General features: G+C 38.2%; 1 protein-coding gene across 5 annotated transcripts in view; it reads right to left on the bottom strand.

Annotated features, from left to right (window-relative positions):
• arhgap22a (Rho GTPase activating protein 22a) overlaps window positions 1-15,612 on the bottom strand; it is a 38,201-nt gene that overhangs the window by 9,759 nt on the left and 12,830 nt on the right. For 2 of the 5 annotated variants that reach the window (XM_073873370.1, XM_073873369.1), the window contains exons 2-3: window positions 13,912-14,111; window positions 10,323-10,410 (exon numbers count right to left, since the gene is read on the bottom strand). In XM_073873370.1, the coding sequence (XP_073729471.1) occupies window positions 10,323-10,410; window positions 13,912-14,111 (288 nt within the window). Of the gene's footprint in view, window positions 1-3,822; window positions 4,103-4,180; window positions 4,306-10,322; window positions 10,411-13,911; window positions 14,112-14,304; window positions 14,388-15,612 lie in introns of those variants that run through there. The other 3 variants (XM_073873371.1, XM_073873373.1, XM_073873372.1) reach the window with 3 other exon arrangements.

The raw sequence follows: 15,612 nt of genomic DNA, 5'->3' as shown, positions 1-15,612 counted from the left end.
ATATTTTTTATTTTTCTTGCCAAAAATAACAATCGTTTGCTAGATAAGACCCTTAAGCCTCGTTTGGGATCGTTTAGAGCCCTTTGAAACTCCGTTGAAAAAAACTGTTAAGTGTTGAGTTAAGTATTAAATGTTGGGCTCTATTAAAGTCCATTAAAATGAGAAAAATCCTGCAATGTTTTCCTCAAAAAACATAATTTCTTCTCGACTGAACAAAGAAAGACATCAACATTTTGGATGACATGGTGGTGAGTAAATTATCTGGATTTTTCTTTTAAGAAAATGGAATATTCCTTTAATTTGTTTGAGCACATTTTTGGATTTTGCTTCTCCTGTCCTACATTTCATGCTTACTTCCCCTGAGGCTCCAGAGATCAACCAGCGCCTGGCATTTTATTATTTTGTACTCCTACAAGGCCAAAACCAAGGTCAAAAATAATCACTCCACATTCACAACATGCTCCAATGTCTTCTCATTTGGAATTCCCAGAGATTTAGATGGCCTTGCTTCCCCATTATCTGTTGCCCCAAAGCGGTGCTAAACAGCCCAACAAATCAACATTCTCCCAGCAGGCATACAATGATTTTACTATGACATTCAGCATATTTCCATGGGAAGGTCATGGCTGTGGACTATTTATAACGGGGAGAACTTAACAGTGATGTGGATGTTTAACATTCCACTAATGGTAAGACCCAAACAATGTCATGCCTCGCAGCCCACCCTTTAATACATGATTCATTGTTAGAGATAAAACAAGTACTTTAAAGTCTCTTCTCTTAAAGAAAAGCATTTCCTCTGGAATGAGCAGGCATTTCTTGATTATGTCCCAGTAGACATTAATCTGTATTTGAAGCTAAAAATAGATTTATTCCTTATTACATGACTTTTTTGAACTAAAAAGCATTGTTTTGTTACATTCAGCACAACTTTAGTTTAACACAGTACAATTTAACACTGATTAAAGGGACAGTTCACCCCAAAATAAAAATTTTGGGTCACACTTTATTTTACGGTATCACTGTTACAGTGTAATTATACATTTAAGTACTAAGTAATAATCATTAACAACATAGGGTTAGGGTTAGGATTAGGGATTGGTTTAGGGTTAGTTGCATGTAATTATGCATAACTAACTATTATTACTATAATAATTACATGTAGCATGTGTAACAAAGGCACCGTAAAATAAAGTGTTACCACATTTTGTTATCACTTACTCACCCTCATGTTGTTCTAATAGCGGCAAAATCTAGATAATAATAGCTAACATATTGTGTATATATTGTGTTAAATTTCTTGTATAGCAATATGTGGATTTAACTGACACAAAACTAGCCGTAGCTGCTGTCTCTGGTTCTGATTATTCCTCCGTGAGCCAGCAGAAAGAAGCTGCTCTGTGGTGAGTCTCTATATTCCAGATGTTACCCCATGACTCAAGCCCACATGAAATCAGCTGACCCCCAATAGCTTCCCTATCATCTGACAGCCATTAGTTCTTCCTGTGTGGCCACAGTCCACAACGCTTGCTAATACCACACAGAGTGGACAGAGCATTACGTCATATAAGCACTTCAATACAGTATATCAACCTAAATTGGTCTATAATGCAAAGGGAGGCACATACTGTAAGACATTGGTATATATGGCTTAGTGTAATTGATAACACAAATGTTTATTCTAAAAGTCAAAAATAGTGTCAAAAATAGTGTTTCAATGGAAAACTGTCAAAAAATGGTTCCTAGCTGTCACTGGGGCGGTACCTTTTCAAAAAGTACCCCTTTGCACCTTTTATATTAGTACCAGAGATACATACTGTCCACAATCCACTTAAACTACTGTTTAAAACAAACACGTGCTGTCAAAAGAATAATCGTCAAAGCATTTATTAGAAATGTTGGCCGATATTGATAGTATAGCATCTTGCAGTTGATGGAGATTTGTGGGATGCACATCCAGGGCACGAAGCTCCCGTTCCACCACATCCCAAAGATGCTCTATTGGGTAAAGATCTGGTGACTGTGAGGGCCATTTTAGTACAGTGAACTCATTGTCATGTTCAAGAAACCAATTTGAAATGATTTGAGCTTTGTGACATGGTGCATTATCCTGCTGGAAGTAGCCATCAGAGGATGGGTACATGGTGGTCATAAAGGGATGGACATGGTAAGAAAATCAATGCTCAGGTAGGTCGTGGCATTTAAACGATGCCCAATTGGCACTAAGGGGCCTAAAGTGTGCCAAGAAAACATCCCCCACACCATTACACCTCCACCAGCCTGCACAGTGGTAACAAGGCATGATGGATCCATGTTCTCATTCTGTTTACGCCAAATTTTGACTCTACCATCTAAATGTCTCAACAGAAATCGAGACTCATCAGACCAGGCAACACTGTAGCCTCTTTTTCCTATTTGTAGTGGAGATTAGTGGTACCGGGTGGGGTTTTCTGCTGTTGTAGCCCATCTGCCTTAAGGTTGTGCGTGTTGTGGCTTCACAAATGCTTTGCTGCATACCTCGGTTTGTATTTCAGTCAAAGTTGCTCTTCTATCAGCTTGAATCAGTCGGCCCATTCTCCTCTGACCTCTAGCATCTAAAAAAAACATTTTTGCCCACAGGACTGCCACATACTGGATGTTTTTCCCTTTTCACACTATTCTTTGTAAACCCTAGAAATGGTTGTGCGTGAAAATACCAGTAACTGAAATACTCAGACCGGCCCGTCTGGCACCAACAACCATGCCACTCTCAAAATTGCTTAAATCACCTTTCTTTTCCATTCTGACATTCAGTTCAGGAGATTGTCTTGACCAGGACCACACCCCTAAATGCATTGAAGCAACTGCCATGTGATTGGTTGATTAGATAATTGCATTAATGAGAAATTTAACAGGTGTTCCTAATAATCCTTTAGGTGAGTGTATTTATTTATTTATTTTTATTTTATATAAATTGAAAAATATATACATAAATTCAATTTTTCTTAAATTTATATATGTATGTGTGTATTTATATATACATAATAATTACAAACACACAAATATATTATATATTATATAATATTATATATTATATATATTATAAAGAAACACCTGACTGAAATTTTTCTCATGATCTTAAAAGTCTTATTTTAAAAAATATTTTTGACTTGGACTGATTTATTTTAGTCTCCGTTACAATTGTACTATAGTTTTGATGAGTTTACTATTACTATTATAAAATGTAAAATAAACAAAAAAAATAGTAAGAGTAACATGTCTTACAACTAGAAAATAAAACTAATTTATCCCTAATTTTGCACTATATGTAGCCTGCCTGCATACATGTCCTGGTATGAATCAAATATATGAATACTGTTTTGTGATCCCATAACAGTGGAGTTGAGTAAACACTATATTTGTTCATAATCTGAAAGCGGACTCACACTAAGCATGGAAAGGGTTAAACTGTCAGAGGGTTTCAAATCAGAGAGCAGATGAACTGCAGAGAAACACCTTTCAGCATAACTCAGACAAAATTATAGGCCCTTACATTTATGCAATCTACCTCACCAGCAGCAGTTTCACTCCTCACAGCCCATACCAAAAATACATGGTTCGCAAAGCCACAGCTTCCTGGATCATTTTCATGCATTTGACACTCCAGATGTTACACCCCAAACTAGATTTACAGGTTAAACAACAACAAAAACGTCCCATCATCCATAAATTCCAATTCTACAATAATAAAACACTGCACTTCTCACATTTCGATCGCTTTTATCCCAACTATACAACTAGTGCTGTAATTCACCGAGTCCTATTAGAAAATCATATTCTTACCCTTCGCATGAATGGATCTAGACTTCTGCAACTTGCGGCAACCAAGCCCCATGTTGGCACACGGGAGCCAAAGAGGGCGGATTTACAGCTGTGCCATGCTAGTTACATCTCTGATCTCCTGAAAGGTGAATATGCAACACATTTGTGCGGCATTGAAGGCGGATCGAGAGAGCAAAAAATGAGAGAAAGTATAGAGAAACAGAAAGAGATAAAAGTAGAGTACAAGAAAGTTTGCATTTGAAGGAGTAGAGAACATGAGAGAGAGAGAGAGAGCCTGTGTGACGGAAAGGGAAAGAAAGAGAAATAATGGGAAAAGAAAATAGAAATGAGAGAGGAAACGCAAAGAACCCAACAGTACCATCATAGCCCCAAACCCGAAAAACAACTTCTCTGCTTCATTCATTTATTCAAAAGAAGCTGTTGTGCTCTTTTTTCAACCTTTCTTTCTTCTCCGCCCCCCTAGTCTATCAGACTCGCCCTCGCTCACCCTCATGTGTGCAGCCACCACACTACTGCTCATCTTTGGCAAACACGGCAAACACCCCCCAAACACAAACAGACCCAGCTAATCAATCTGTGAGTCTGTGTGTGTGCTGTGTGGTTGGGGGTTGATGTGACTTCACATGGGGGGGCGGGCGGTTTAACATTTCGGTAAGCCTTCCACACAAATCTCTGCATGTTGCCTGGATCTTTCCCCCCTATTAAATCTAAGGGCTTATTAATTAAACCTTCCCCTCTTTGAAGACATTTTTTGAGACCACAAGCGGCTTGTGTGAGTGATACACAGATGCTTTCATTGCACACTGCCAGAAGGCTTTAGATCAGAGCTTTTAATGTACCATACTGCAGCATCTACAAAGCACGGTGTTTCTCCAGCATGCTGTCAGCTGTAAGTACATGCTCAAACCGTGCAACTCCACTCAAGTCTCCGGTCGTGCCTTTGTGTCAAGAGCGCTTGTAAATGGGGCCATTGTTTGGGTGACTGATATGAAACGATTGGGAAATGTGAGAAGCAGGTTTAATTTCATAGGCTGTTTATCACACCCAAGATGTGTTTGTCATCTACTTTGCAAAAAAGTTATAGGGGACTGATTAAGAAGATTACTTTGGTATCTAGCATTGAGAGTTTACCATGACATTAAAACTGGTTAAAGTGCAGGAAATTCAAATATGGTAAATCTCATTCTTGCATGTCTTATGGCAAACCACACTTGACAACTATAACCAGATATGCATGAACCAATCAAATTCTTCATTGTCAATACATAATTACATTTATCACACTGATCAGTTTGTTTCCATGGATATGCAACTTCTTATTTGCTAAATATGCACAAAATATATGTTGTTTTTTCTAACAATATTATGTACACTCACCTAAAGGATTATTAGTAACACCTGTTCAATTTCTCATTAATGCAATTATCTAATCAACCAATCACATGGCAGTTGCTTCAATGCATTTAGGTGCATGGACCTGGTCAAGACAATCTCCTGAACTCCAAACTGAATGTCAGAATGGGAAAGAAAGGTGATTTATGCAATTTTGAGCGTGGCATGGTTGTTGGTGCTAGACGGCCGGTCTGAGTATTTCATCTGCTCAGTTACTGGGATTTTCACGCACAACCATTTCTAGAGTTTACAAAGAATGGTGTAAAAAGGGAAAAACATCTAGTATGCGGCAGTCCTGTGGGCAAAAATGCCTTGTTGATGCTAGAGGTCAGAGGAGAATGGGCCGACTGATTCAAGCTGATAGAAGAGCAACTTTGACTGAAATAACCACTTGTTAAAACCGAGGTATGCAGCAAAGCATTTGTAAAGCCACAACACGCACAACCTTGAGGCGCTTGGGCTACAACAGCAGAAGACCCCACCGTGTACCACTAATTTCCACTACAAATAGGAAAAAGAGGCTACAATTAGCTAAAATTGGACAGTTGAAGACTGGAAAAATGTTGCCTGGTCAGATGAGTCTCGATTTCTGTTGTGACATTCAGATGGTAGAGTCAGAATTTGGCGTAAACAGACTGAGAACATGGATCCATCATGCCTTGTTACCAATGTGCAGGCTGGTGGTGGTGGTGTAATGGTGTGGGGGATGTTTTCTTGGCACACCTTAGACCCCTTAGTGCCAATTGGGCATCGTTTAAATGCCACGACCTACCTGAGCATTGTTTCTGACCATGTCCATCCCTTTATGACCACCATGTATCCATCCTCTGATGGCTACTTCCAGCAGGATAATGCACCATGTCACAAAGCTCGAACCATTTCAAATTGGTTTCTTGAACATGACAATGAGTTCACTGTACTAAAATGGCCCAGAACCCAATAGAGCATCTTTGGGATGTGGTGGAACGGGAGTTTCGTGCCCTGGATGTGCACCCCACAAATCTCCATCAACTCCAAGATTCTATCCTATCAATATGGGCCAACATTTCTAAAGAATGCTTTCAGCACCTTGTTGAATCAATGCCACATATAATTAAGGCATTTCTGAAGGCAAAAGGGGGTCAAACACAGTATTAGTATTGTGTTCCTAATAATCCTTTAGGTGTGTGTATTATATAACATTATATATATTATAAAAAGATCACAATACGTAATTAAATATAAAATGATATGTGTTCATCTAAAGAAACGAAGTCAAGAACATCATGGCAAGAGGGTGAGTAAACTACGAGATAATTTTCATTTTTGGGTGAACTATTCCTTTAAGAAGGACAGTATCAATTTACAAACGCAAGTCTTCAGAGCATTAGTGTTTAATTTTAAGAAAGACTAGGGGTTTAAAGCCTCAGGAAAGAATACAGACACCTTGACCCTGTATGCCAAGCGAAGCTATGTGTCCGTAGATTGAACCTTTATGTTCAACTTTGATTGCTGTAGCAGCAGCTTGTGATATTTAATGAAAGAATTCCCTCATTAGTTATTTTATGACAAAGAGGAAAGAAAGCGTTGCTAGGGACTAAAATAACATTTTCTTGTAAACTGTTAAAATCCCCAACATTATATCACCAGCTATATTCTAACTGTAGATGCCAAAGATGCATGGACAGTAGCAGCTTGTAGAGAATTGGGTTGTGATTTCGACTCAGGGAACACACATACACAAAAAATGCTGGGTTATTTTCAACCCAGTGTTGAGTAAAATAACCCCAAAAATGTTTATATTTGACCTAACAATGGGTTGAAACAACCCAACACAGGTTAAATTACAACCCAACCGTTTAGGTTCGCCCCTTTTTTGACCCCTTTTTGAAAATAACAGATTTTTTTAAGGGGTACTCACTAAATGCAAACCTTGAATGCACTACAATTCACTTCGGATAAAAGCATTATATAAATGGATATGCTAACAACAGCATATGGAAAGTTTTTCCTCCAGATCACACAGGCAGAGGCAGACACTTGTGTACTTTAAGTAAATTTTCCAAGCATCTGTGCATTATCAGAGTGTTTGTCTTGGGAAAAAATTACTTTACTAAAAAATGTTCACTACATTCTAAAGAAGAATCATCCTGTGTATTCCTTTTTTATTGCATATTCAAATTTATTTAATACCTGATTACATAAAAATGTTGTACTTTCTTGAGTAAAAGTACAAAAGTACTTTGTACTTAAGTAAAAGTAAAAAAATACTTAATGTAGCCTACTAAAATATTAAATATAAACCAAAAACTTGAAGTTATGAAATGTAGTGGAGTAAAAATTATGATAATATGCTTTGGAATGTATGTTTTCCAAAAAAAAAAAAACACTGATAAAATACGAATACATAAAAATGTACTTTTATGTAGAAAGTAAAAATACTTAAGTAGTGTCCGCCTCTGCACACAGGCATATTTGTGAGGCCTAATGTAAACTTTATTTTAAATCAGGAAATGTCCCCACCAGTGGGAAGTGGGAACTGACTAATATGATGGCTAAAGTTAACCAAACAGTCTATACTAAATTTCCCAAAAAAGACAAGGTCACTCGGTTTGCTTATGAGATACTGGGTCAGGCTGTGCCAACTGGTGGGGAAGTTCCCAGGGTGAATGTAAACAATAGATGCTTCGTCAGAATCTGTCCCATGGGAACACACTGGTGGATGCGTGGTGTGACCTATATGTGATATACAAGATGTGGATTGTTTGTTGTAATTATTAGAATTCAAGGACACTCTAAAAATGTTGAGATTTCTTACATATTGGACAGTACATAATGCTGGGTTAAACATTACCTAATGCTGGGTTGTTGTTATGCAACCAAGGCTTGTAATAACCCAGCAGTTGGGTTGAAACAAGCCAACATCTGGTAATTTTTAACCCAGTGGTGTGTTTTGTCCAATATTCCCCCAGCATGGGTTAAAAACAACCATGCATTGTTTTAGAGTGCATATTGTGTATTACTTCTGATAGGTTTGTGACACTCCAATATCCAACATTTCTACTTGGTAGATATTGGCTACAATCTCAAATGACTGAGCAGAAAAAACTAGAAATCTTTGAGCATAGCATATCTAAAAGTTTTTCCTGTCACATTAATTTCTTCATGCTTTAAAACAGCTTGATTGTAACTTTATACCCTTGCCTCATTTAGTATATGCGGATCTATAAATATGCAAATTAGTTCTCACCTCCATCCTTTCAGACTATAGATATGTAGATATGTAAATAGATGCTACATTATGCAGTTTCAGACACTGAATACATCCACGCGTTCAACTGTGTTGATGTGATTGGTTACATTTTTGTGATGATGAAAGTCAAGGCAATTTTAAACCACGGGAATGAGACTGTCTCCAATTTATTGGAGAAAATATTAAAGGAATAGTCTACTCATTTTCAATATTAAACTATGTTATTACCTTAACTAAGAAGAGTTGATACATCCCTCTATCATCTGTGTGCGTGCACGTAAGCGCTGGAGCGCGCTGCGAAACTTCGATAGCTTTTAGCTTAGCCCCGTTCATTCAATGGTACCAATCAGAGATAAAGTTAGAAGTGACCAAACACATCAACGTTTTTTCTATTTAAGACGAGTAGTTATACGAGCAAGTTTGGTGGTACAAAATAAAACGTAGCGCTTTTCTAAGCGGATTTAAAAGAGGAACTATATTTTATGGCGTAATAGCACTTTTGGGAGTACTTCGACTCGGCGCAGTAACACCGTCCCTCTCCCATTATGAGAGGGAGAAGGGCAGCGGACTTTTCAGGCGAGTCGAAGTACTCCCAAAAGTGCTATTACGCCATAAAATATAGTTCCTCTTTTAAATCCGCTTAGAAAAGCGCTACGTTTTATTTTGTAGCACTACGTGTTATTTTGCTCGTATAACTACTCGTCTTAAATAGGAAAAACGTTGATGTGTTTGGTCACTTTTAACTTTATCACTGATTGGTACCATTGAATGAATGCTATATTCTAAATGCTATCGAAGTGTCGCAGCGCGCTCCAGCGCTTACGTGCACGCACACAGATGATAGAGGGATGTATCAACAATTCTTAGTTAAGGTAATAACATATTTTAATATTGAAAATGAGTAGACTATTCCTTTAATGGTGTTGAATGAGAAATTTACACATGGCTTGTCTTAAAGCACATTAAAAACACCAGATAGACATATAAACAACAATAAAAACCTGATTTTCTCCACAGGAGGACTAGTACCTATATTCAAAAATGATTTGCAAATGTTTAACAGAGCATCTTGTGTGCTTTAATAGAGGCCACAAAATTTAAACTTTAGCTTTAAGGGGGACATATTTTTCTAAACTTTTTCCATGTTTAAGTGCTGACTCCCCAGTGCTTTTATCAACCTAGAAAATGTGAAAAAGATCAAACTACCTTAGTTTTGACAAACCATTGTCTGCAAGCATGTGAAAAAATATGTCATTTAAATTTGACTCCCCCTGTGATGTCAGAAGGGGATAATACCACCCCTTTATCTGCACCATCTAACCACGACACTGCCATTTGTTGCAGAGATCAGCTCATTTGCATTTAAAAGGACACACCCAAAACGACACATTTTCGGCTCACACCTACAAAGTGCCAGTTTTAACATGCTATAATAAGTTATATGGTATTTTGAGCAAAACCTTCATCTACGTACTCTGGAGACAACAAAGATTTATTTTACATCTTAAAAAGTCTTGTGAAATAGTATATGAAATGTCATATACTATTTGTTATAAACCAGAACATAGATTTTAGTGCACATTTTAGTTTCGGCACAGTCAACCTTCGTGTCTCCTCTCAGAGGACAACACATGCCCTCTAGTGATGAACATGAGTAATGTAAGCACTCTTTCATCAGTATTAATATGCAAACCCTCTCTCTGAGACTCTGAGCACACTACATTAGACGTTTGCTTGTTTTTCCAATATCTCCATATAAGGATGACAAGTAAACAAAGTAAAGCAAGACTATAAAACAGCATCTTCACTATGCATTGATGCCAAAAACCTGACTCCATCAGAATACATTAGAATCAGCTATTTAACAGTCTCCTACCTGGAACAATCTCAAAGAGATGTCGTCCTGGTTCTTCAGGATTGGCTGTCAGCTCATTGACCTGACTGCCCTGTAACGGGATACATCCCTTGAGGGGAAAATGAGAAAACATTGAATTTAGACAGTGCTTTCAAGGTCATGTTTGCATGTAGTCATCTATGTTTGAAACTTTTACCATTTTTAAGCTGTTTTATCTATTAAATCATTAGGAAAATGAACAATGATAACTGGATTTATGTTCCATTAAGCTTTTGTAATTTGATCATTGATTTATAGTAGTAAGCAGGACCTTAGGGATCTCACTTTAGGACAGATAAGACAGTGTGGAGTTATGGTTCCCTGCTGTGCATGGCCCTATTTTACGCTGTATTCAGCAATGCTGAGTCATACACAATTAAGCCCAACCACTGTCAAATCATAAATTATGCACCGGGCTCCTTTTCTGTGCTTATACTTTACTCCACTGGCCTGGCGTTAACACAGCAATGCAGAATCTCATCTCTGCTATTCAGTTGTGGTTAAATGAAATTTCAGGGGATATGCACTGAAGAGGGAAAAAGCATAGAGTTACCCACTCAGTGCGAGCAGAGCACATTTCTGCAGCGAAGATTGAATTAAGATGTGGTAGAGGTGGGGCGGAGAAAGAGCAGGGCCATTACAAGAGTTTACAGGGAATAATAAGAGTCGAAGGATGGATGAGCCGGGGTCGCCGGTACGCTGGGGAAAGTCGTGCCGCAGTCAGCACAGTGAGGGTCTTAGGTCACCTGCTCTATATCTGCTAAATGCTTTGACTTACACTACAGCCAAGAGGCAGGGCGGGCTGTTAGCATATTAGTTTGTCAGGCTAACAGCATGCTGATGTCATCCTGGTAATGGAGACGGTGTATCATCCTGATAGAATCACAGATATCACTCTGATGAAGTTGCATACAAAATCCCAACATCTTTTTATATATGCTAAATCATTATACATAGTGAATTCATGTAAGTAATGTTAATATAAATTAACCAGTCCCCAAACAGTTTCTCTTAAATGTCTTGGGAATGCATTTGAATTCCTGTAGGTTAGCTGGTAAAGCACTGTGTTAGCCGTGCAAAAGATTTTGGGTTCAACTCCCTGGAAACACAAATATTGACCCAAATGTGACCCTCTCTGTAAAATCCAGGGTTAAGTCTCATAATCTAATTTTGAGATTTGGAGCACCAAAATTTGATTTCACTTTAATTTTAATCTTTAACATGACTTTACTCATAAAGATATCAAGGTTATATATTCAAATAATGTGCTTTTTTCAAATTACATTATGTAGGATCATTTTATGTGGAAAACTGGGTTTTCAAAGGCAAGGTGACAAATGCACACTTTGAAAGTCATTTTGGATAAAGTTATCTGACATATGCAGAGCTTTCGTAGCTTATATGGGCCGCACATCCCTGATATACAGTACTGTGCAAAAGTCTTAGGCCACCGTGCCAAAAATAGATTTGTTGTTTTTGCAATGTTATAGTGATCATATATAATTGTTTCTCAGTCTCTTTAAGAATACATCCAGAAAATACAGGAAATGTGTATATAGTATTAAAAACGGTATAAAAATGTAAACTGATGTGTCAAGTTTTTAGGGTAAACTCCCCTTCCACTTGAGCAATAGCAGGAAACTGCAGGATCTCTTAACCCTAAATAAACTTCTAATTTTAAAGAAATTTTTACTTCATTCTGCTTAAAAACACTCAAGATGTGTTTAGTGCCAAGAGAGGTCACACTAAACACCCACGATGCCTAAAGAAGACATTTAGTCCTGAAAATTTTATTTTTTTGTAAATAATTTTTTTTCTGTATTTTTGGTTTGTATCTTAATAAAATAGATTGAAAGATAAATATGGATGGACATTAAAACTTCTAAAACAACAAGTCTGGTGGTGGTGGCTTAAGACTTTTACACAGTACTGTATATTCACATACAGTATTGTCCACATTGTGTTGTCCTGTCCACTGATACAGCTTGAGGTCATCAATAAGATTGTTTGTATTTTGGGTTTAGGGGTGAACTTTTAAAGTCATCTTGCAATCAATGTTTATATAACTAAGATGAATAACATATTGATTTTTTTAGAGGTAGAGACATTGATCATACCTAAGACAAAAGGCCAAGGTCTTTTAGGATTTTTCTTCGATTTAATATACAGTGTCGCTTTGTTTAGACACATGAGCATCATATTTTGAAATGTGGATTAAAGGGATAATTCACACCAAAATGAAAATTTGCTTTTTATTTTCCCACCCCCAGGCCATCCGATATGTTAGTGAAATTTTTTCTTCTGTAGAACAATAAAGAAGATATTTTACAGAAAACACAGTGCTCTGTAAGTTATATAATGCAAGTCAACGGATCCGCCATAAGTCCACCAGTCCGGAGTGTGTCAGCGGGAGGGTAAACCAAACACTACAAGAACAGGATTGGCTCATGTTTAGCACAGGGTTCCCACACCTTAGTTAACTTCAAATTCAAGGACCTTTCAAGGACTTTCCAGGTCCAATACCCTCAAATTCATGGACCAAATGGGGGACACATTTCAAGTAGAGCAAGATTACATCGTGTTACCATTTTAAATACATTGTTACAGTTCCCTTTCGAGGGAACTCGCGCTGCATCACTGTGGTGACACTTTGGGGACTCCTCCAGGGGTAAGTGCGTCTGAATGTGTATATCAAATTCAACCAATGATGAGGCTTAACGACAAAGACAGTGTGACCCGGGAGCCAGGAAGTATATCGCTATCTGAAATATTGTCAAAGAAGGCATTACAGGGACGCAGGAAGTATGGCAAGGGAAATATAGCGTCTCGTTCACTTCTCAGGGAACAACAGTTACATACGTAACCCGAGACGTTTTCATGTGTCAACTATGCAAAAAAGCATTTTGGTATGAATCAACATTCGCATACAGAAGATATAAGCATTTAAAGCAAACAGTTTAGCATGTGTGCTTAAAAATATTTTTTATGATATTATCCTACACTACACAGGGAACTATATGGATTTTTTTCCCCACAAACTTCTTGCATAAAATAGATTCAAGCACTTTCAATGACCTGTATCTATGTATGTATATTTTCAAAAAACTTCCCAGGGCCTTGAATTTTTTTTCCCAGATTCACAAACTTTCAGGGATTTCAAGGACCCGTGGGAACCCTGTTAGCAGAGGCTCGGCATTAACGCTAATAATGTTTTAAATAACGTTTAATTTTTTTTGCAAAAAAAAGATTGATTGGCTTTACAAGACGTCAATACATCACCAGGAGTTGTGGGGATTACTTTAGTATTGCATATACCTGCTTTTTGTTTACTTTATGCATTATATGAATTAAAGAGCACTGTTTTTCTGCAAAATATCTTCTTTATTGATCCACTGAAGAAATAATGTCACCAACATATCTGATGACCTGGGGTGAGTAAATGGACAGCAAATTTTCATTTGGGGGTGAACTATCCCTTTAATAAAAACAAGCATATGATAGTATACATAAATTTTATTATATACTTAGGTTGCTCAATGCTTTTGTTCCCTCAATGTATATAACACTGTACCTGTGGTTTGGTCTCCTCTTCATCCTTGTAAAAGTAGAGCTGGTCAGTTCTGAGTACGAACCATCGCAGCTGCCAGTTCTTCATGATACTTCGTTGTTTTTTAAGCCAGCCGGCCTTCAGCGCCCTCTCCTGAAGACCAGGCGACGACGGCCTGCTGGTCCCGCGGGAGAGCTCACTCATGACCATGCTCTTAGACCTAGCTGTAAAAAGTAAACACACACATGTGGAAATATGTTAAAGTCCGTGCAAAGTCGTATATTAAATGTTTTCTCGCTTTGTGACACCACAGAAAAATGTGATATTAAACACCTAGCCTAATTTGTATGATTAAAAAAACGCCTAATAAATAAAATAAGGTATAAAATTCTTTGAAAAACAGGCAAGATCCTTTACCCTCCAACGCTAGGGGCGTGTCCGCGGTCGCCGTTGAGACCACGCCCACTCGCGGGAAAGCTGGCGGGCTCTCTCAACTTCTCGCTACTTCTCGCTACAACCTGAATGGATGCTCGCATGGATTGACGTGTTAAGGGCGTGGCCATGCTCGGTGCCTCCAGTGCATCATCGAGCTACTAGTTTTAGCCCCGCCCATATCCTGAACACACAGAAATGCAGTACTACAATAGTTCACAGTTTTTGTAACGTGTTTCAGCAATTCATTTCTAACAATTATAGTGTGCTTACGAACAGTTCTCTGAAATGACTTTACACAGACTTTGAGTACTTGAAATTACACTCATTTTGCAAGCCTGTGAATCAGATATTTGGGACAAGTAAGTACACGGATTGCAAATAAAACGCAGTATACTGTACTTGATGTGTTCAGCAATACTGGCAATTTTCCCACCGCAACAGAAGGCAAGATGCAGCATGCATGTCCTATGCTAGACAGGCTGTTCAGTGTAAGAAGAGTAATGATGCAAAAGCCAATTTCTTTTGGCAATGCTTCTCCATGAATTGAAACTCTTCCATGTTGGCCGTGGACAACCACAAACCACAGTAAAGTGGATCAGCGCAGCTGTTTGAGAGGTACTGAATGTCCCATGTAAAGACCAGTGTCACAAGCAGCTGCCTTATACTAGCAGTCCGGAAAGGAAAAAATCAATCCTGTGTTTCATGAGAGCAGCAGGAGGGCTGTAAACATGAGTGTGCACTCACAGCTTTCCTTTGTATTGATGTGATCAGTATTTTTATGGACTTTTTCTGCCCTCCCCCCTCTTGTCTCTTGTCCCACTTCTCTAATTTGCCAAGTCATGCCTGATGTTTTTTTAAGTCTTTATTTCCACATCGACGTATATTTTATGTGCCTTTAATAGTGTCATACAACATTAAGATCAAAATATTTGAAAGCCCTGTCTTTTTATATATATTAAAATAGCTTATATTACAACACAGGCATATTTCAAAGGTGTAAATGGAGCTGCATTACAGTAATGGCACAGCCATTGTGCTCCGCCTATCAGAGTAAGAGCTGCAAACGCTGCCACTGTGATTCAATCACTGTAAGTAATGGAAGGCTCATCAGTGTTAATGTGCACCTCGAAGCCTCACGGGGAGAGACAGAGGAAGAGTGTACAAATGGAAAGAAGAGGACTCAGTCCTTTGAACACAGTGGGCCTCCAGGGACATACAGAATAATGTTCCTCCTTACCCATAAACCAACCGGTCGACTCTCAATAACATGCAGGTTGCAAAAGCTGTGTG

This window comes from Misgurnus anguillicaudatus, chromosome 11 (genome assembly GCF_027580225.2).
Source record: "Misgurnus anguillicaudatus chromosome 11, ASM2758022v2, whole genome shotgun sequence".
NCBI classification, from domain to species: Eukaryota; Metazoa; Chordata; class Actinopteri; order Cypriniformes; family Cobitidae; genus Misgurnus; species Misgurnus anguillicaudatus.
The sequence above is the reverse complement of the archived record's forward strand: the minus strand, read 5'-3'. Positions and strand labels throughout refer to the sequence as shown.